The 23,472-nt window shown below is 42.7% G+C and overlaps 1 protein-coding gene across 1 annotated transcript in view; it reads right to left on the reverse strand.

Moving 5' to 3' along the window:
* Window positions 1–23,472, reverse strand: part of NOTCH2 (notch receptor 2) — an 80,320-nt gene that overhangs the window by 4,134 nt on the left and 52,714 nt on the right. The window contains exons 17-32 of the mRNA XM_042873388.1: window positions 20,819–21,047; window positions 18,598–18,799; window positions 15,743–15,896; window positions 14,558–14,742; window positions 13,610–13,742; window positions 11,373–11,618; window positions 9,242–9,354; window positions 8,424–8,953; window positions 7,456–7,803; window positions 7,086–7,228; window positions 6,625–6,835; window positions 5,676–5,772; window positions 5,011–5,179; window positions 1,170–1,471; window positions 882–1,029; window positions 341–438 (exon numbers count right to left, since the gene is read on the reverse strand). Coding sequence (XP_042729322.1) covers window positions 341–438; window positions 882–1,029; window positions 1,170–1,471; window positions 5,011–5,179; window positions 5,676–5,772; window positions 6,625–6,835; window positions 7,086–7,228; window positions 7,456–7,803; window positions 8,424–8,953; window positions 9,242–9,354; window positions 11,373–11,618; window positions 13,610–13,742; window positions 14,558–14,742; window positions 15,743–15,896; window positions 18,598–18,799; window positions 20,819–21,047 — 3,308 coding nt within the window. The remainder of the gene's footprint in view (window positions 1–340; window positions 439–881; window positions 1,030–1,169; window positions 1,472–5,010; window positions 5,180–5,675; window positions 5,773–6,624; window positions 6,836–7,085; window positions 7,229–7,455; window positions 7,804–8,423; window positions 8,954–9,241; window positions 9,355–11,372; window positions 11,619–13,609; window positions 13,743–14,557; window positions 14,743–15,742; window positions 15,897–18,597; window positions 18,800–20,818; window positions 21,048–23,472) is intronic.

Here is a 23,472-nt window from a genome sequence, read left to right on the forward strand (position 1 = left end):
CCACCAGATCTGACCCTCAGCTAACCAGAACCTAGCTGCTTTATACCAGCAGCATTCCACTCTGGTGCTCTCACACACTAATTCTGCACTGCATTCCTTTTCTGCAATGACAGCAGAACAGCACCGATGCCCAGTACACAGCCAAATGAGAAAGAACTGCTCTCCCAAACCAAAAGTTCTGCAGGACATTCAGTATTTGAGGAGAATTAGAGTCACAGTCCAATTTTGGAAGACTTGCACTGAGCACCAGGTTAGAAAATCTGAGTTTAGTTTACTTCCAGCAACAACAAGATGCTTTGAGTTTGGAAGAATAGCCATGCTAAGCACACCCAAACCATACCTTGTTATCCTGCATGTCTCTGTTGGCTCCATTTTTCAGTAGCACTAGTGTTGCTTCCACATTGTTGACAGCAGCAGCCCAGTGAAGAGCAGATTTACCTGCAGAGAAACCCAACAGATTCAGACACAAACCAATTAACTACTGTTTAAAGACCCAAGATTGACAGAGTACACTGAGCAGTACAGTTCACACATGTGAACATATCCTGTTTATATTTTGGAAATCCTAACGTTGTGACGTTTCCCTGCATCATCAAAATGCAATGGGACTTTTAATTTTTCAATAACCTATCCATAACCATGTCTGTATTACAGAAAATCCCAGCACATTCAACCCTACATTTCTCCTGCTTCTCTTCCAGAGCTGTTTAACCAAGGCGTTTTCCAGCAGCCTGCAGTCTATTACTGCTGGAAGGATGTCCACAGGAGTGCCTAGTGTCCCTTTCAGCTACAGAACTTGAGCATCCCCAGTCAGAAGCCCACACCTCCCAGCTTGCACCATGACAAATGTTCAGCAGCCCAGAACATCACGCCTGCATTACCGTGGTCATCTACAGCATTCACATCTGCTTGGCAATTAATGAGCTCTGCCACCATTCCTTCCACAGCCAGCCTTGCAGCCAGGATTAAAGGGGTTGTTCCATCATTCATGCGAGCATCCAAGTCTGTCACTCTGTTACGGATCAAGATCTGGACAACAGAAGACGACAGATTATTTTTTTTCAGTAACGCTACACAGCAAAACTAAGGACTCCGAAGAAACCCAAGAGAAGGGCTCAAAGAGAGGGGCTCAAAGCAGCTGCTGTAAAAGGGTTCCTTAATTGCTGTACCTGAAAGACTCCCTGGGCATCAGCAGCTACAGCTGCATGCAGAGGGGTCCGTCCCATGTTGTCCCGTGCATTGGCATCTGCACCGGCATCCAGCAAACGTTTTGCAGCATCTGCCCTCGAGTAACGGGCAGCTAAGTGCAGGGCCATCTCCCCAGTGCGGTCTGTTTGGGCCTGCAGGTTGGCACCTTGATAGATCAAATCTGTTATTATGTTTGCTGAGGAATCTTCTCCGTCTTCATCATCCTCACTGATGTCGGAACCGCCCACACGCAGAGATGCCAACATAAGTGGAGTACATCCATCTGCAATGGAAGAGATGTGACCGTGTTACCACTCGACAGTAACCTAAAAAGGGTCACAGGTGCTTCTGTTCCTGAGAACCTGTAATTTTCAACATATGCAGTAAATAAACCTGAAGATTCCAAGAATAAATGCTAATATTTGCTTAAGGATTTCACTGCCTTGCCACACATACATCCTGGGCACCTAGAAAATAAAAGGGACTGAGGTGGCAGCAGGAGTGGAACACAGTGCTAGCAAATCCACGGCAATCATAGAATGGCCTGGATTGAAAAGGACTACAATGATCATCTAGTTTCAACCCCCCTGCTATGCGCAGGGTCACCACCCATCAGACCAGGCTGCTCTATGAAGAACTGCCTGATTTATCCCACGTATAACCAGGGGATGTTTTGGACCACACAGACAACAGCTTCCAATTTACACAGCTCTCAATTTACAATGCACTGCCTTTGCTAAATGGTTGCATGAACCCTGCAGAAAGCAATACAGTGTGATCATACAGTTAGGATTCTGTGCAGATAAACAGGTTGATGATCACCCAACGTAAGTAGAGAGCTCTAACACCCCACTTCCCAACTTCTGGCTTTCCTAACTCTTTTTTAGGACAGTTCCAAAACTTTCCTAAAAATCTAGCAATCTGTACTCCTACAGCCAGGACCTTTATCAACCACCCACAGAGATCATGGCTGCAGCCCTCAGATCCACGTCCCCGAGCCAGGCTAAGCAGCAGAACAAACGCTCCTCCTAGTGGCTGACAATCAGAGCACAGACATCCTTTCGACAAGCCTTTTTCTCAGGGTTTGTTGGAAGGCAGAGAGGCGCTGACGCACAGGCCTGGGTTTGGATCCAAGACCCATTCGTGTCTGCAGCCCCTCTTGCTTGCTGCCCAAGGCTATACCTCTCTTTGTGCTCCTCCCTCCCTCCCACTGCTGGCTCTGCTTCCTTGTCCCACATGAATACTTCTCAGTATGCAGGTCAGGATGTGGTCTTCTTTCTACTGCCCTGATACAAAGAGCAAAGAGATGAAGCACAGAAAGGAGCCTTCCTTTTCTCTAGCACCACAATCCTAAGAAAATCACTTGCAGGAAAGGTCTCATGCAATCACTGTGTTTGTCCTGGATGGATCACACTTAACATCTATATGAGGACAGAGCTACAAAGTGCACTAAATCCTTCAAAGAAAAAATAAATAGCTGCCACCCTTCAAAGAGTCTCTCAGGTACGTGAAGCTCTTTTCAGGGCCTGGTAAATTGGCCACACACGAGTAGTTTTATGAGGCTAGCAAAAAGCATATCCAGTTCAATTGTCACAATTAAGTACTTGTTGTGTATTAAGAAATAGCCATGGTCACAATGTCTTTTTTCCTCCTTCAAGCTTGTTCTGTCAAATAGTTGGAAAAGAATTCAAAAGGATCCAGCTGGAGGCAGACACACAGCATGGAAAATTCCAGTCTGAACCACTGAAGTTTTAGCTACTGAATAAGAGGGCCATATAACAGGAACTGTTAATAGGTTTTAATTATAGATGGTGGTACTACTTATGCCAATAATTGCATTACCCTGGTTATACACTGACAATAACTCCACTGAAAAGAATGTCCTACCACTCTGGGGGACACAGAAAGAACAGCATGCGGAGACAAAGGTGAAAGCAGTATTTTACTGAAACAAAAAAAAAAGAAAAATCCTCTGGTTTGCTTCCTTTCAAGAAGACAGGCCCTGAGTAAACCTAAAACTTAGAGAGATGGTGAAGCACAGAATTTCACCAGATATGCAGGACTCTGTACTAAAACAATACACTGAAAGCAGGGATGTATAGAACCCACTGGTAAAGTCTGTTGGAGATGGGACCTCTCAGATCCCCCACCCTCAAGAGACCTGGATTCACAGGCAGGGATCCAAGGCGTTTTGACTTGCCTCTCCCTCTCTCTACTGCTCTTATTACCTGCACCTGGACCTGTGGCCAGGATCCAGCTCACCTACCTTCAGATGGCTACAGCCCAAACACCTGCATTTGAGCTGGTCAGGCTCAATATCCTTTGCAATCAGGGGCATTAGTGAGGAATTAATGAGAACAGGAGCTCCAACCTCTGGGAGACTTCTGCTTGAGACAGAGGTGGCTGCATCTCAGAATTGCCTGTTTCTGGTGGCCAGGCAGATGAACATTCACATTTACTGAGGAATCCTACCATTCCTTACTACTCCAGCACTTCTTTAACTTTTTAAACTGTTTCTTCCATAGTAAGCAACTCAGCATCTTGTACTGCAGAGGGGCATGGCTTACAGCAGCTTGCTTCATCTCCCACAGCATATGTATGACAGGAAAACAACTCACAGGCCATATTATTCCACTGCTTTTGCTGGACAAAACTTGGAGTGGATGTGAAAATAAGCTGAAGACTTAACAGCACTATCTCCTGCACTTGGAAAGTTTTTATCCCAGCCACACAGCTAAAAGCTTCTTTATGGGGGGAAAAAAAAAGCCTAGACTTGGCAGAAACAGATGGCTCACGTTCTCACACTCCTCACACAAGGAATCTCTTTTTCCCCGTGTTTTACATTTATGAGTGCTAATGGGTCAATAGAAAGGGAATGAGAATTGATAAATTGCATGGAAACACTCCCACAAAATGCAATAAAAATTAACTGTAGCAAAATTATGAGAACAAACTCTCAGCAAATGAATAAGAACTATGTTTGCAGCTCCTTCTAATCAGGATAATATTCTTGGTAAACTCCCCTCAGAAACACAGGAATTGATTATAGATGAGCCACCCAGTTCCTTATACGGCTTAGTGCCACAATCATAAGCAGCAGCTGAATGTTCTTACTGCACCTAGACTTCTGACACTGAGAAAAAGTACACGTATGCAGGAGTTCTAAGGAGAAGTTGCTTTCTAAGCTTGGAGTTGTCGTATGCTATCAACAACTCATTGAACCCTTCAACCCAGTTGAAGATATGAATCAATGAATTAAAAAGAACTCATCGTGAAGCGTGCATTGCTGCTCTCTGTTCCAGCACAGATTACTCACACACTGCTCACCAGGGCACACTGCTCTGCCAGAAGTCATCTTATTCAGGAAAAGGCCACCCTTGCATCCACACCAGAAAACAAACAACTCAGGTATAAACCCTGCTAAGCTCATCTTCAGCAAAGTCTGCTGTAAGACCCTGCAGTGATCCAGCTAGAGAAGTAGGGGGTTACTTCCAGCAGAACTACGGATTCCAAAATTCACGCATTCTGACAACTTTTAGGCAAGCACTGTTGTAAAGGGGATCATAGACAACTTCATTCAGCTCCCACTGCTGCTTACATGAACTCTCTTTTCTCCTCTTTACACAATATTCCATATGCTGCAGACCACAATCCACAAACCTCCCCAGCTTTCTTTTCTGGAACATACGTGAGCTTTTCTCGAGTACCATAAGAGTTCTACTGATGTCTCTGTATAGCCCACGTTAGCAGTCTCAGCCATTGGAAACAAGAGAGGGCTGGTGGCTGACCTGCAGAACACCCGAGATGCTCAAGAGTACTGACCTGGTCCTCTGACATTGACATCCAGAACATCTACTTCTTGATCTGCTTGAGGTGGTGTAAGGGCTAGTGATGTGCTTCCACAGACATCTGCTGCTTCCAAGTGCTGCTGTGTCCACTGGCGCTGATCTATCTGCTCGTCAGCTTCAGGGAGCAAGGCCTGGTCCTCAGTCTGAGAGCAGGAAACAAGCAATTGTTTCAAAGTGCTTATCAAGCTGTTAATGTCTAAAGTTCTCTAGATCTAGTGAAAGATGTCTGCTGATGGCAGAGGGGTGGACCAGGCAATCTTCATAGGTTTCTTCCATCCCAAGCTGTTCTATGATTTTCTTTTTTTAAGCTAATAAATGTGTCCCTTTACACCAGCTTGGTATTTCTAACTTTCACAGTCCAACTTTATGTTGTCGGGTCTCTACTGCAAGACATTACATAACCATTAACCCACTCTCACATTTGGTGCAGCAGGGCTTGAACGAGGAGACACTGGTATAGAAGTTACCTGGTTTCTCTACATGCCTGTGGTGACTGCGTTCACCTGAGGTTTTGCCCCTCAGATACGATTAGCTGTACGTTACACACCTCTGAATTAACCTGGATATTACTGTTTTCCTCACTAGCCAAAAATGGTCTGAGGGATAAGCAGGCAATATTTAAGTATTGGAGCAACTTACCTTTACTCTCTTTGGCTGAGGTCCACCATCACCTGCCCAGTGTTCAGTTGGTCCAGAATCTGCCATGTTACCCTCTGGTATCTGGACTGATAGATTTCTAAGAAACAAGAATACATCATTTTGTGGGCTGGCCAGGTCTTACTACTACTACTACCCATACTAAACTGAGAGACAACAAATAAATGGGATGTTTGCAAATGTGGCAGCTTGCAAATGGAGGGCCACAAAATTAGAATGGAACAACTACGGTCTCAGGTGAAACAAGCATGAACCAGCTGCTGCACAACAGGCACCATATGGATTAGAGGTGTTCACCTAAACAAATCCAGCACTGAGGTTCTGTAATTTCCAACTGCAAATTATCAACCATGACATTGGAGGACTGAGCCCTGACGCTCCCATGACTAGCAAACAATCTCAAGTGTCACACAGTCAGGCTTGGCTGGACGTGCTGACTTCCCAGGCCACACAGAGAGCATAAATCAGATTGAGCATAAATCTTCTCCCAGAACTGTGTGAGCTACACAGTGAGCTATGCATTTACAACTGTAAGCTTGGTTAACTCAATGGAAAGTCTAAACTTAATAAACATGATTCTTCTTCTGAAACTTTCCATTATTCCTGAGTCATGTATTTAATAAATTGAGCTACATATGTTAGAAATTAGTTGACACCTATCAACTTAAAAACGTAACACCTAGTATAGGAGAAAATAATGCAACTACCATACCTAACCACTAAACTACACCGCATCTGAAAACCAAACTTAACCAGATTAGGTTACAGTTATTTAAAGTTTTTCTGTCCAAAAAGGCTGTACTCAATTCAGAGAAAGAGCCTAAGAAGTCTTAGCTTAAAGGTCGCTTCCCCTATGCTAACTGCCTTTAATGAAAGATTTATACACGGTGTTCTTCAAAGCAGTAGGTCAGTAGCCTAAATACAAACTTACTTGAGTCCAACTGCATCTTCTCCAACTGGCTCCCTGCGCTTGTGATTACTGGGATCCCTGCGCAGAATAAAGCCCTCTGGGAGCCACAGTGAACCATGTTTGCGCTTACGTTTTGCCATCATCACACCCAAGAGAAGGATCAAGAGGATGATCAAAGCTGCCACAGCAAGTAGGTAGAGCAACTGGGTCTTTGGTGGTAACAAGGGTTCACCTGAAAGTTCCAATTGAAGCACAGTGAGATTTTACAAGTTGAGGCAACGATCTCAAATTTAATTTTACGTGCTCTGCTTTACTAAGGAGAAGATGCCTCCCTTAGAGAGGAATAAGCATATTGCACACACAGCCTTCTGTAACTGAGGCCTTAACAGTGAGATATGTTATGATGATGATCAATAATCCGAGCACACATTCTGCAAGCTCGAGTTTCTTGCACAAGCCATTATTCCCCTGCAATTACTTACTTTGGACAGACACAAAAGGATAAGGCAACATGCCCTTGATTGCCTGAGCTGCTAAGAGGGCTGCAGCAGCTTCTGTGTTGTGAAAGCACTGTTCTGAATCCTCTGCACACTGACGGTTGTCAATCTCCAGGAACACCCTCGTGCTGCAGAAACACAGTAAGAGAAGTTAGGAAAAGAGACTCTTCTTGTCAAAGCACTGGATTAATCTGTGGTCTTTTAAGTTAACCTTTCCACTCTAAGCACTGAATTTGGCAGCTGCAACAACTTTACATTGGTCAGCAGCCCCACATGGTCTAGAATGCCCCAGGACACCAACAAGCAAGAGCTACCAGCGTAACAAGGCCAAAAGAACACGAAGGCTTCCACTCACCCAATGACCTCTTGCTCCAGTTCTCTGTGCTTGCGAACAACCACAAGGGATCGCCGACTCCGTGCTGCCGATTTCTCTCCATAGTATGGGAATACCATGGGATTTCCCTGGGAGTCCAGCTTAATTCTCAGATTGGTGTGAAGGAGAGTTCCCAACGTACGCAAGAAGCTGCGAACGTCACGCAGCAGCTCATCAGGGCGCATCAAGACCACAATTATTAGGGTCCCCTCTGCCAGCTTCTCAGCTTTGTCACCAGCGCAGTCAAGACCGTCCCAGCCACACTCCTCGCTATTACAGCCCTGGTCACAGCGGCCGTCTGCATAGTGATCAGCACAGTACTTGTCATACCTAGAACAGCAAGAGGGTTACAGGCAGCATACAGGGCATCCACATTCTGTATAATACACCAACAGTCTAGAGCTTACGCTTTACATCTATTTGTAGTCATCAGTGGTTGAGGTAAAATAGCAGTTGTGCTCGGGATACAGAGAAAAGATGTAACTCCAGCATATGGGTGGCAGGGAGGAAGTATAAAACAGAACATCCCAGAAAGAGATGGCTCCATTCTGATGCCAGCGGAAGAAAACAGCTTATTCTGTTTATCACAAAAAAGCTACATCAGCTCCTGCTTCCTCAAGGGAACATCACCTACTGAAGCATTTATTGTGATTAACTTAAGAGAAAGAAGCAGCGTGACAAACGAGCAGGAAAACACATTCAGAGGCAGCAAACAGCTAGGGCAAAAATACAGACATTGCAGGTATGAGCAGGGTTCAGGACAGGAAGCAAAACTAGTAAAATCCTGCACAAGATGAAATACCTGCTATTTACATTTCCACAGAAAGCACAACACATTCATCAAGCAGGAGGAGGCTGAGGCAGCAGGCGTGAAGTGCACACGCTGTTGAAAGCACCAGCAGAAGATACATTAGTGACACAAAGAAACCATCCTCAGGATCAAGCCTTACTTGCACATTCTGCCATTCTGCTGACATTCAAAGTTGTCAAACAAGCACTCAGGTGTGTTGCAGAACTCGTCACACTGTCCATTGAAAAGCATCCAGCAGCGAAACGAAGAGGAGCAGTTGGCCCAAGGATCCTCCATTGTCAGGGAACAGTCACCTCCATCCCACTGGCAGGCGTGAGTGTTACAGTCCTCATCACAATAGCCATCTCTCGCTTTTTCTGCACACTGGGAATCCAAACACCCCAGAGGCTCTTGGCTGGGATGTATCAGCTGTTCACACTGGCTGCCTTGGGTGTGATCAGGGCACTGACAATAATAGTAAGGAGGCTGAGAACGAGGGTGGCAGCTCCCACCATTCTGGCAGGGGGCACTGGCACAGCCTGCGTTGGTCTGGCATTCCTCTCCCACAGCCAGCCTTGGGCAATAGCATCGCGGACCAGAAGATGTCTGGATGCACTGCTCACCCTTCTTGCATTTTACTTGCCCGCAAGTACTGTGGCTGCTGAACTCACATTTTGCCCCGGAATAACCCTAGGGGGAAAACAGGAAAATGGTCAGGCTCAGTACTTATTCTTCAGCGTTCTCAGGGGTGGAGGCAAAGCGTCGCACGCAATCTCATTCTCAACAGTCATTTTCTTATGGTACCTTTGGATTCCAGTAGACAAACCAAAGGACGTGTGTACAGTCTGTCTGAGGACACAATTTCTAGTACTAAAGAGAACAACTTCAACCAACACTGGCCTAGTGAAGCTCATGTGACTGTAGCCATAGGACTCCACAGTTGAGGCAGGTGATTCTGTTTCAGGACACAGCACTTACCGGAGGACACTGGCAGATGAACCCATCTGGCATATTGCTGGCAACAGCACAGGTACCTCCATTCTGACAGGGCTTCCTGGGACACACATCTATGACACTCTCACAGTGACGACCTGTGATGCAGACACACACAGAAATGATCAGAGAAATGCACGTGTGCACATCTTAAAACCATCACCAAGCAAAATATGCATTAACAGCCAAGAAGTCAAACACTCCAACGAAGCTTCCCTCTTGGAAAACGTAAAGCACGTCTCTTCAGATAACATATGCTCCTTAAGTAGCAGCTGGAGAAAGCACAACCCCCGAAATCCAAAGGGTTATCTGGAGCCAGCCCATCTCATCTGCCTTCTTAAGAACGCGTGACACAGTGCAAAGACAGTTTGCTGCTGTCACCCTTAAATCATCCAAGCACAGAGGCTGAATATGTTGAGAATTCCCTGAGATCTCTTTACTTCTAGGGAAATGCTTAATGAATCCAAAGGGAAATCATTCGCTGAGTGAACAACTCCCAGCATCTTGCAAGGACAAATGACTGCACAGAATGCCTTCAGCACCAATCACTGCTGGAAGTAACACAGGTACCAAACTGGCCACAGCAAGGAATCCTGAACACCTATTAGGTCATTTTACATATTGCATCTGATTTGCTGGGAGAAAACTATGTCTTAGGAACAGATGCAGTACCAGTGAACAGGGTGAGCAGGCAGAGCCTCCCTTTGCTCATCAGCTGGATGGAGAGGCCCTGGCTGCATGGACTGGAGTTTACAGCAGCATCCAGAGGAAAACTCAGGCTTCAGCACTGAGAAAAGACAAGGATGACCTGAACATGACTTAGACCTCCCAGGAAAATATTAATAGAAGTCTCCCCACATGTGCAGCCAAAACTGACTGTTCACAGACAGAAGCAGACAGGGCAGGATGGCCCACAGAGACCTGGCATCCTATTAGTCAGAAACCACAGCAAAGCCACCTCCATCTCCTCCTAGGCAGAAGGGTCAATGTGGAATGCGCAGAAGACTAACAGCTAGAGGAAGAGACATGCTCCCCCTCTGTGCCTAACATTTCCAGACAGATTTCATGTCTGAGACACAGCAGCTCTGCCTCTGCCCCCTAAGGAAGTGCAGGTCTGCACTCCCCATGCTGCAAGTTCCAACAACCCTTCCACGAGAGCCGGAAGCAATGTGAGGCACAATTTATGAAGAAGGGGTTGTATTTAAGTCTGTCTGTTAAGCTAACGTCCTGCAACAGTGTCCTTTTAGGAACTACTTCTGGCAGTCTAGGCAGTGCATCCAAAAACCATCACATGAGCTCTTTAAGTGCACACTCTTGTTGTTTCTTTAGTGGAAAAATCTCAAATTCTTTAACTTTTAAGAAAAAAAGTAAGAACTATTGGTAAAGCATGCAGAGAGGGTCACTGGTAAGCAGGGAAAGTGAAAGGTTTTAATGGAGGAAAACTGCATACATGAGAATTAAACTGACATGCAGTCTGGAAAGCTGAAAGTTAAGACACATCTGGAGACTATTAGCTTTAACTTACGCCCAGCAGGAGGCAGAAAGCAGAACAGCAGTAATAGTGACAAAGAAGAGGACTAGACAGAGCTAGATACAAGATTGTGTGGCGTGATTTTTTTTTTTTGCAAAGCTGTGACTCAAATTTGGATTGTGAAAGGATCACATAAATAAGCTAGGAATGTACAGATTGTCATGCATAGAGTATCCCATCCAGACCACATCTCCAACATAAGGAATTGAGGGAGGGAGGGTTACAAAAGGAGGCCAAAAGCTAATTATGGATATTATAACACTGACTTACAGAGAAAATTCATATGCTGCTTTGCAAAAGTGAAGCTGACACACAGACAATTACAATTTAAATAACAGAAATGTGAAAATATGAAGTGGAGAAAAGTATCTGGAAAAAAAAAATTGGCAGTCAAGAGTCTCAGGAGATTCTTTTGTCTGAGACACTTCTGGAAGTCCAACATCTTAGATTTTTTTCCCCTTAAAAAAAAAGAGTTTTCAGAACTGAGACAGCACAGAGGAACAATCAAATATTGTAGAGGGAAGTGACTAACACCATTTTTCAAGATACCACTCTGAAATTGGAAGCATGTTCATGAATACTCACCAGTAAAAGCACTACGACAGACACATGTGTAATCATTTATCAGCTGAATGCAATCCAGACTTCCACGAGGGTTACAAGGATTAGAGAGGCATTCATTGATATCCCCCTCGCACCGCTCGCCTGCAAAGCCTGGGAGACAAAGACAGCTATAACCCCCAATCTGGTCAATGCACTGTCCTCCATTAAAGCAGCGGGGTCCTCCTGACTCTGAAACACAGTCATCCACGTTCTCCTCACACAGGCGACCTGTCAAAACAGCAGAAATGGCAATTTGAGAATAGGGTGTCAAGGCCTTGTTTCCTATGACGTTCAAGTTTTGACTACATGGAACAGAGTCCTCGATACAAACAGGTAAAGATCTCAGTTTAATGCAACCCATGCCCGCTGCAGACAGTGAGCCTCAGCGCTGACTTAGAAGCATGTGGTTTAGATCCAGTCTGCTCTCAATGGTATGTCATACTGGTATTTAGCAGCTTTCATGCTTGACTTAATTTAGGGACATAATTAAAAACATAAAATCAAAACAAAAATGAAAGAAACACTCCATTTAGCCCTGTAACTGAACATAGAGAGCCCTGTGCCGTCCCTAGCAAGGCTGGAAGCTTCCAACCACTCATTTAACTTGGCTGGAACCCTGAAATTCAGCAACACCGTCAGAACAAGCCACAACAAGCCAACTGAAAAGCAACTGTGATAAAACAGAGACCCCTGGCCAGTATGCCATTCCTGCAGTTTGACTTCTGAGGGCCTACAGTGAACTACCAATGCTGCTAGGGATGCCAGCTTCTCCCTCTCTGTATTGGGTTCCCTGTCAAAAGGTCTGGTTCTAGTTCTACTTTAGTCATGCAGTGTAATGGATAAGGGAATAGAGGATAAGCTGAACAAAGAGTTCTGCCTATTAATATTGTTGATTCATCCTCAGCACGTGCAATGATTCACCTACACAAGGAACAAATTTATACACGCATCAGTAAAGCATCTATTTCAAACCAGACTAGGGAGAAAAACTACGTCTTGATACCATTAAGTAGTGATACCAGCAAATTCTAATTCCTTTCATTTAGGAAACAAAAATAAATCACATCCAAAAAGTAATTCATCTCAATGAATAAAGACTGAGGAATTAAAAGCCCACTCTGAACCATGAAGAATCTTGCAAAGATGAGGGGTACCTTTGTACATCACAAATTCTGACAACACAGGAATTAGTACATAAATATGTATGTTGATGTAGAGATGCAACAAACAAACTTGGTTCTTTCTTTCCTCCAAAATGGAGGTCCAAATCACAAAAGCAATCACAAAAACACAAGGAACTGTCAAACACGATGACTTGGAATAAAGTAAGTATTTAGGCAGACTGGGGAGATGTGTTTAACGTGACAGCCACATTAAACTCAGTGAATGCGAAGAAAAAGTTCAGAAGAACATAAAATCTTTAAACCTTGTTTCTGAAATCAGTTTAAAGAAAAACAATCAAGTTAGAAAACATTTGCTGGTGAGTAAAGATGTGCTCTCTGCAATATTTCCGAAGGCAGAAAGCAACACCACCAGGCCACATATAACTAGGAAACGTAAGGAGATCTTTCAAGAAACATTATGTTGAACAAGCTGTGGAATCCTACTTGCTAAAAATCAACACTGTGTAGCTGGATTGTTTTAAAATTTATTTTTAGGAGCTGCTATTAAAAGAGTTCCAACTTGCTGAAATAGTTTAAACCAACCTACAGGCATCAAACTTCTTTTTCACAAATGGTTCCAGGATAGAGCACAACGTAGGGCCAAAATTTAAACAAGGGTGTTGGAAACAATGCAAGAACTAAGCAAGCTTTCTGTATATTTCATAGTTTCTTAGCTAAGAAAAAACCTTGGATTTTATGGAACAAAACAGATAAACTTGGGAGACATCTTAATAGCAATCTAGTCCATCGCCAGTGCCAAAGAGGGGTCATCTATTCCCAGAGAACACTGTCATGACCTATTCCATTAAAAGAAAGGAAATAAAAAACCAAAACCAAACCAAAACAAAAAAACAGCTCAGAAAGACAGAGATCCCATAGCCTAACAAATTTACATATTTATTTTTAAAGGGAAAATATGTGTTCTCAAGGGATTCAGTGCACTTTGGGAACATTCTTCAAAGAAAATAACAGATTCCCTTTAGACTCTGCATTAGGAAACAAGTCAGAAAGGAAAATTTATTCTTGTAACATTCACTTAATTACTGAGTTTCATACCCCGAGTGCCTGGTGGACAGGAGCACTTGAAATGGTTGACAAGGTCTATGCATGTTCCTCCATTCTGGCAGGGCTGAAACTGGCACTCATCCACTTCATATTCACAGTTGACACCCTGGTACCCAGGCACACACTACAGGACAAAAAGAAGTATGAATAATCTTCTCCTAACAGTTACATTAGCAGGCACCTGAGAAAGGCTGACTGACTCAGCAAACCCTCAAAGGGACAGATTATGATTTCCTTTGTTGCCATACAACTGCAAGTGACTTCAAGGGCTACACAGACAGACAGCTCAGTGCACAGCTTCATCACACAACTGCCTGATGCATGTCTGAATCTGAGTGACTCTTTCTGTAAAATATGGCAAGTAAAATCCTCAAACTTCTTGCCATGGAGACTGATTTGGAAGTTTTGACTTCAGGTTTATATAACACTCAGGTTTTCCTTCTGGGTGGGTCTGTGCTTCCAAGGTGCTCTACCATTCTCCAAAGCTTAAGAAGCTTGATAGACTGTGAGATGATGGTCTCCATTGCTCTCTGTATCAGCTGTAGGAGTTAGAAGGTAGAGGAAGGCATCCCCCACTCTGAAAGGCAACGGATATTTTGCCCACCCAGAATTGGAGACTACAACATTCCTTTAAGGAATTCTACATATATTTTAATACAAACCACATCTCAGAAAAAGCAAGATTAGAACTTCTTGGAGACTGAGTTCTTATCAACCACACCTCCTTACAAATGTACTTCCACTTCAATTTTGAAGTCTTTCTGGAGCACTGCCTCTGCCACAACTGAATTAAAAAATATATTTAAAGGTGTTAGGTGGCTTTTATCCACTCTGTGAATCTCTTCTACCACTTGCATGTGTTTCAGGCTTCTTTTGATGCCTTTGCATTACAATGCCCTAAATATTCAGGACACTTCCTACTAAAGCACTCAGCATTACCTCGCACTGGTATCCACCCAGATGATCCCTGCAGGTAGCACCATTCTGACATGGGCTGGAGTCACACTCATCCAGCTGCTCCTCGCAGTAGCTGCCAGTGTAACCCACACGGCACTGACAGCGGTGCGTGTTTCCCACATTGAGGCAATGACCGGAGTGCTGGCACAACTGGTCCACTGTGATTCCTGAAGCAAAAGTTAAATCAAGTGAGAAAACACGTGAAACACATTTTCCATCAGCATTGGTAGATCAGCCAGGAATGAACACGGCTAGAAGCAGTGCACTGAAAACGTGAAAGTGAAAAACTGAAGAGTGACTCTTTAAATTACAGTGAGTCAAGAACCACGGCTGGCTTCTGAATGGAGTCACTGCTCTGTCCCATTTGGATCAATCATCAGCATCAACACTGGCACAAATTATTTGCACAGCTGCCTTATTTCACCACTGGCAGGCAAACATGCATCTCTGAAGTGTTAATGTTACAGTACAAAGGCTCAATGTACCTAGAATGTCTGCAAAAATGTTGCAGCTTGATAACGTTTGACAACAAATCTGCTCATTTGGATTTCCCTCAGCTGAAAGCTGCATGACACTGTGCATGAGTCACATGTCCAGGAAGTCACCTTTCAGGAAGAAATTCACTTAAAAATCCAAATCTTTTACATATGCAGCAACTGAAGTATGAAATTATCACCGAGGCGTAACAGGGGGTATGGTCTTAGCTATAGCGAATGGGGTACTTAATAGCCAGTATCTGCTGAGAAAATACTTGGAAGCATCAGAAATTGCAAGATGCCTTTTGTGCACAAGGACAGCATGTCTTAAACCCGGCCTGCCTGATATTTGGCAGAAAAAAATAGGAACAGCCAATGTATTTTCCAAAAAAGCAGGACACGTATTACTGAAACAGACTTGTCATTTTCCCCCTCCCCCCCAATTTTTCTTCCCTACTATTTATGACATAAACTAACTTATGTCAGGAAGAACCCAGAAAACCCTGAATCTTAACACAACCTTGCAGAATTTTCTAGCACAGAAGTGACTGTGATCCACCTCTGAGAGGTGAAGCTCCTTGGAATTCTCAATGTTTGCTGTGTCCACAGGTGTATGGGGAGAGGAAGCATCGATTAACGATGGGAAATGTTTTCAATTGAAGCAGAGAGGATGCTAAGAATGCTTATTTACCCCTTTGTGAAGCTGCCACTTGACAGGAGACATTGGGCACGTCGCAGTAAGCGCCAGTCCAGCCAGAAGGACAGTCACATCGAGTCTGGGCTCCACTTTGGAAACATGTGCCTTTGTTCTTACAGGGAGACTTACTGCACAGATCCATAGGTGTCTAGAGAGGACAAAGAAAAAACACAATACGATACATGGTAAGATCAGTAGGAAACACTGATCCAGAGTATAAGTTCAAGAGGCAAAGAAAAAAAGGCTCTGGCTCCAAGGAGCTTTGGAAAGAAAGGCACAGTACTCGTGAAGTCTAACGTAGCTTCTTCACTGACAATCCCAAGAGCTTGCATGTCTAGAAAGGTGTAGATGTGCAGGGAAGCAAACCCCAGATGGCAGCATCGTTTCATCACAGAGGTGATCCTTGCAGTTGCCACACAGGGTTATCTGGCTGGCTGGGTTTGAGAAAACTCAGGGTTTTTTTTTTATATCTCAAAGTAGGCTTCCTTCTCCAGTTAGTAGGAAAGCTTCCAGCCACCAACAGTAACAACTGTCCTTTCTTTTCACAAACTCCCTTTCCATCTTCACTGCTTTTTTGAGAATAGACGCGTTGCACACGTTGATCTTTGTTTTTCCTTTATGTCATTAGATAACATACCTGCTTTTGATCTCAATTGCTCTAGTACAATCTCCCCAAATTTTTCCATCTTCTGAGATTCAACTGAAACCACAGAACTGTTTTATAGACTGAGAATGGGCCAAGAGGGCAAAAACATACCATTTTTCTTGATTCCTTTAATAAAAACAAGCAGTATCCAAACAGAGACTGACATTTTTAGTAAATCGCCATATGGAAGTGGAAAGGACTCAAAATAACCATCTGACCTAATATAAACCAGCCACTAACCATCATTTCCTTTCTGAGCACTCAACCTTCAAAGTAATACAGCCATTTGATTGATTTCAAACCGACTTGGGGGACGGATGAGGTTTATAAAGTGAGTAGTATTGAATTTTGGCTGCAAAATGCCATTTCAATTGCAGAAAGTTCTGCTTTTCAGATGCAAACCGCCTCCCCACAAAAAGTAAAGGAGAAAAATCTGTGCTTTCACAGGCAACCAAAAAGAAACTTGGAATTAAGTTTTACCACATGCATCTCAGTGTGAAAAAACACTGAGCTTCTTGCTTCTGTATTTCTAATGAGTAGCTGACTATTTTACATGCAAATTCCATAACTTGTTCTCCGTATTTAGCTTTGCTAATTAGGTCAGGCCAATTTTCCACTAAGATAAGAGCGACAGCATCGCTGTGATCTATAACTCTCTCCAACACAGCTTTCAGTAGCAGTCTTCAGTTTAGAAAGCTCAGATTTCTTGTGCAAAATGAGTAATATGAGATGATCAAGCTTCTCTGAGCATGAAGCAAACAGGCCTTCTGGGAACCCACATTTAATTTGGGGACAGGAACATTAATCCTTTCCTCAAGTAAAAACAAAGCAAACCTAACAGAAGAGGAACTGCTGAACTTCACAGTACTTTACGATCCCTCTCAATACTAATTCTGCCAGTGAGGTTTACATGGTGTGCCCAGAATGCATAATTAGGGTAGCTGAGGGGCTGCTTTTTTATATCACTTCATTACTTTCCATTCACTTCCTCCATTAGAAGCAGACTTGACAATTTAATGTCTAGCAATGTACTTCTGGAAACGCACCTCCCCCACCGCCACTAAAATGCTTCCTCTAACAGCTGCCCTGTCACAAAGACACATCAGCACCAAAGAAAGTTTCAAAATCCTCACAGCATTCTCATGCTTTCCAGTAATTTCATACACACACTGCTGTTTTGTTTTCAAGGGGCAGCACTCAGACTTGTTGCAAAGAAAGCCAACATAGTGTTTGCTCTTCCAAAGCAAGACACAGACTCAATACTTGCTATTCTGATAAGCATAGGAAAATAAATAGCTCTAACATGAAAAATGAAATAAGCACTGCTTCCACTGTGATACGCCAAGTGGTGCAGCTTAGATCCAAGTATTTCTATACTTAGAAGTGAGTATCATGGCTGAAATGAGATGTATTAATTCTAAAAAAGAAACTGGAACGCTGTCAAGATACCATTTTCCCATTTAATCTGTAACTCATCTCTTGCAGTTTTTCTTTGTGTATCTGGCAAGCAGTCAAATTCACATGAGTCCTTAACAGGTACTAGTCAGTCATTTACAGCATGAGTCTGTGGCTTCTATGCTCACTATGAAAAATGGAATCACCTGAAACTAAGTATGCAAGTAGTACCAGAGCTTTGTATGGAAGTTGTGAACAGGACGATCACTTCAGTTACTGCTCTGAAACTTTCTGGCTATTTTTGTTGGTGGAAATATATATACGATCAACCTGGAAGAACTACACCCCTCTGTGCAAAAGAGAGCAGTGAAATTAATGTGCTGCTAATGACACTGAAATTCTTCCACTCAAGTAGTAGCCTTTTTTCCCCTCTATATAAACACAGTGTTTTATTTTGAATCAGGACAGTTTTATGTTCGGATGAAATGCAGCATTTTCAAAGCTAACAGCTGTTCTCATTTAAGAAAACTTATCTAGAAAACTGCATTGACACCCATCCTCAGAAATAAATAAGCATTTTTTTCCTTCTTACAAGCAGACACTTCCAGATTTCCAGAGTTTTGAACAGAGGCATCTGCTCTGTTTTAGAAAGAGACTGGACTAAGTTTTCCCTGGGCTAACAGGCTTATCAAAATAGGAGAAATAGCACTTGCCATGTTTGGCACCTCACATCTAAGCAGGAACTCCTGCTGCTTTTCAGTTCAAGTAACAGTTGGCTGTGCAGAACAGACAAGAAATCACCACCCACCTGGCAGTTCTTCCCCGTGTAACCCAAAGGACATATGCATCGGTATGTGCCTAGGCTGTCCACACAAGACCCTTTGTTCAAGCAAGGATGTGAATCACACTCATTGATTTCCATGAGGCAGAAGGGCCCCGTAAAGCCCACTGGACACTGGCAGGTAAAGGAATTGATCCCATCCACGCAGGTCCCTCCATTGAAACAAGAGCTGCAAGAGAGGGAGAGCAGAAGGTAAATGAGACAAAATGCAATTAGCTCTTAACCAGAGATGGCACGAAAACATAACTGAAAAGAGACGGAAAACCAGATTACAGAATCATCTGTGCTCCAGTAAGCTCTCACTAAAGAAGCATAAAGCAGATAAAGCAATTCAGCGGGGTTCCATTTTGTTGTGTTTTACCTTGATGGGCAAAGAAAACAAACCATGGTTTCAATGAGTCATTAGCAATGGAGTTAATTTCTCACTTAAAGAAATCTTCCCAGCTTCAGTGTCACCACAAACAGTGCTGTTTGCTCAAACTGACAGGTTGTATGCAAATTGTATTACAAATTCTGATTGCATTACAAATTATAAGCAGCAGAACAATTTGCCTTTTCTTCTTTATTATTTTTTTTACTTCAAAGGAATCAAAGGTATGTTTTCTCAAGGAAAGCTTCACGTAACATGCAAAACACGAGCATGCTCCTTATTGAAATAATGTGAAAGTACTGGTACTGCTAAACCCCTTCCTCTTCTCACGAGAACTTTCCTTCAGTCCTTGATTTGTAAAGCTACTCACATATGCACTGGCAGAATTCAGATCAAAGGAATTACCCCCCACAACCTTCTGATCATAAGGAATTCTACCAGAGTACATGTCCTACAGAGAAGTTACTGGGAAAATTAGCAGAAGTGAAGCCTCATGCAAAATTAGCTCCTCACAATTTTTTCCTCTAAAGAAAAAGAAACTCCCGCTCCTCTGAAAATAAATCTAGATCAGATTCAAGATGATCGTTTTGATAAAGAGCACAAAATGCATTCCTGCTTGTTATCTGTCTTGAGCACTGTGGAAAGGTACTTTCCATGAAAGAAGTGACTGAGTCATCTCCCTGAACTTTCAGTGCAAGTTTTAAGTACCTAAATTCTGACTGTCATTAACTTAGAGCTGTCAACATCAACCTATTTATTAGAGCTGTCTTTCTGCCTTGTGGACTGCACACCACTTTAAAAGGAGCAAAAACTGCCTTCAACGTTCATGGCAAAACAGAAGCTGGAGGAACCGTCAATCATTTGGCACACTGCACTGAAATCAAGCACCCATCTCCAAAAGAAAGCGTCACTCTTTCTCATAGGAGCTTTCTCATAGAATACAAGGAAGAATCATTTGAACCAAATTCAAATTCACCAACCATAATCATGCTCTTAAGTATCGCTCAGTACATTTTGGTTGAGAAGGTGTGACTGGTTTAGCTCGGCAGACCAGGCCAAATTGCTGCATCCCTCATTCATACCTGCAAGACTGGTTTCTGTCCTGACTGATAAGGAAATCAAAACCAGGATGAATCTCAAGGAAGAACCAGGCGTTCTGCTCTAGAGCACCCAACATACTTGATTAAACAACTGTTGGGCAAATTAAACACACCCTCATCGGTGACACAATCCTCTTCTTAAGCAAAAGATGTTAAACTACTTCCTCCCCCACAATTTCAATTTTATAAAAGACAGGAAAGACCTTTTCTTCGTGCACACAAAATGCATGAGAACAGCAAGGGCTTCACATTTAGGCACCTTATTTGTTTATTGTAATTAGACTAGAACAGATTTTTTTTTAATTATCTCAAGCTGTATTAGGAACCGTTTCCATCTGAGAATCTAAAGTTACTTATCTGAATCCCAATGAAGCTTAAAATAAACACGCAGAAAGAAGATGGATACACAGATGTAACCCTCAGAGTTTTTTTCAAAGATCACCAAGCAAACCAACTCATTAGGGACGAGCTATTGAGCATTTTAACTCAGTTCCCTACCTCCTCCTTAAAATCATTTCAGCTTTTAATATCAGCACTGCTAACTCACATCCAGTTTTTGAGCATTAAAAGGTCTCCAGAAAAATTAAACATTTCCAGTACAAAATTAGTGGATTCAGTTCTCCTCCTGGTTGCCTCCTCGTAGCTTTCTAGCTTCTGTTATTTGCAGTTAATAACTCAGCTCAGGCTTTCTAGCAGCAGCACTGTGAAGTCTCCTCACCTCTCTGTGCATTCATCGATGTTGTTCTCACAGTTGGTTCCCTCAAATCCAGGCTGACACTTGCATGTATAGCTGTTGACATAGTGGGTGCATGTGCCTCCGTTCCTGCACGGTTCACTCAGACATTCATTGGTATCTGTTTGACATTTATCTCCATGAAATCCAGGTAGGCAGATGCATGAGAAAGAGTTTATCCCATCCACACACGAAGCCCCATTTTGGCAGGGATCTAAGACAGAAACATTAACTTAGTGTTAAAATGGGTAACAGTAAAAACCCAGGCCTATGGTAGTCATCTTCAGAAAAAAAAATGTATGACACTGTCCAGAAGGTAAATACAAGTTTTTCTGAGACACTTCATGGAAGAGAACCAAAAAGCTCTGCTAATACTGAATTCTCAAGGTGTGGATCAGGACAAAACTTCAGGGCCCACACATTTCTCTCCCAGGATTTGTCGAACCAAAAGCAACAAAACCAGCCCCAAAGCCTCTCATTTTAAAGTTCAAGCTCTGCTCTTTTGCCAAATGCCTACCAATAAGAAAATACAAACAGTTCACTAACCCTTTCTTCTCCCTTGTTTGTACAGACACTCCTCAGCACATGTCCGGACACTCCTCAACGCATGGGAGAACTTGTGTGATTAATTCTAAGCATGCAAGTAATCCAGTCAAATCAAATGTGTATGTGGAAATTAGTATATGTATGAGTACTTCTGCATAATTAAGCACTTGGCATCCTTCCCAGTATCAAAGGCAGACAGAGGAAAGGCTGGTGGAAAAGCCCAAATTTCATACTCAACCCTGATTGCTCCTCACCCCAACAATTCTTAGCATTTTCTTCATTGCAACCAAAACCTTTTTAGTTGTGCATCGCCTGTTTTTTTTTTTGGTCTCAGCTACTCCCTGCTGCTGCATTCCTTTTGTTTCCACAAGCACCAATTTGCCATCTCTCAGTAGTTTCTTCCTACTTTGCTCCTTCCACTTTAAGAACAACAATCCTATGTCAGATTCTGCCTCTGAAGCCAGTTTTCTTTTCTAGTCAGGCTTCCCTAGTCCAAGAACTTGCATATGTAAAGGCAGAGAGGGGAATGGGGAAGAGGGAGAAAAATAAAAAGGTTACTGAGCAGTTTTTGTGATCTAAGACTATCCTCAAGTACTACTAAATACAAACTTTAAAGTGCAAATAAACTCAGCCGAAGATCTGCAGTTCAACACAAGTACGAGATCATTCTGTTCACTGGTAAATGAAGAAAACAGATGAGAAAGGTAATTAAAGCTCACTTACTGACTGAGGAATATGCTCACATGATAAAAATTTTTGTTGTAAGACTGACACCTGCATTCATTTAAAGGTCATCTGACTACTGCAGAGAAAAAGCATGCTCAAAGCAAGACCCCTGGCAGCTGTAAAATGTTGTGTCTGTGGCAGCCAGCCACTTATGACTGAAGCCAAAATTAATGTTCCGTGCCACACATTTACTACAGAGAAAGGAGACTAGAGTATCAACTTTTCAATAAGTTCTTGTTATTGGAGGGTTTATTTGCTTCATAGATTAAAGACACTTGGCTCAAGCCATGGAAGGTTTTTGTTATGCTAAATGAAATCAGCTGCAGCAGTAATCTGAAATTCCTCTTCAACCTCATGGGTGTGCTACATAACAGACAGCACTGGATCAATCTCAACTCAGAGATTTTCCAGCTGTTCAAGAAAGACTGAACACTTAAAATGTTTGCATCTTCAGATATCCACATAAAACATAAAACACCCATATAAAACTGAGCCACATCTTCGTTGGCTTCAGTAAATAAAGCTTTGGATCAATGCACCAGTGCCACTTTTTGTACTCTGTTTCTTCAGAAAGAGGCAAGGAAAAGCTCAGGCTAAGCCAGATGTGTTAGAAATTCTTCCAATGGTGTTGCTTTGGGGCTCTCTCACGGTAACTTTTACTCACGGGCTTGTTTGAATCCTTCTCTACAGCAGTCACAAACGTAAATTTCTTTCAATACAAAACATGACTTTCTAAATGCATACCTAAAGCCTGTAAGATTTTGGTTTGTTTTTAGTCTATTCCAATAAAAGCTAGAATTATTCTTTTTTGTCCATTGCATTTTTTTTTTCCAAGAGGCAGCCAGTTAAAAAAATACAACGTGGTGAACAAGGTTTGATAAAGCACTTCACAATAGTATCAGACAAGCTTTTAAACACTTTTCAGGAGACTCATTTTATCTGATGATGATACAGAAAATGCCAAAAAGAACAAGCACCCAATATGTGCTTGGTTTCCCTTGTAAACAGCACTGTCAAGGCCATGAAATGAACAAATGCTCTCTTAAACCACTTCAAGTGTCATCACTGTACAGCTTATCCTCCTGCAGCTGATCTCTGTTCTGGAATACAGTGCCTTCCTGCTGCTTAATTTGCTTCCAGATATGGCTTAACTGGAACAGCAACAGGATCCACTCTTTCCAGAGTATTAATGGCAGACAAATACATTTCAAGGACTGCTGTTGTCTCAGATTCCCACCATACCTCAAACAAGCTTACCTTTGAAATACAGATAAAGTCTGCAGTGTTACTTTATGAATTAAAATTTCAGGCAAACACAATTATTCATTTAACAGTGCTCCTTATTAAAGTACAGAAATAAGGATCAC

The sequence above is a fragment of the Lagopus leucura genome, unplaced genomic scaffold (assembly GCF_019238085.1).
Source record: "Lagopus leucura isolate 7727_CA_CO unplaced genomic scaffold, USGS_WTPT01 Super-Scaffold_100009, whole genome shotgun sequence".
Taxonomy (NCBI): domain Eukaryota; kingdom Metazoa; phylum Chordata; class Aves; order Galliformes; family Phasianidae; genus Lagopus; species Lagopus leucura.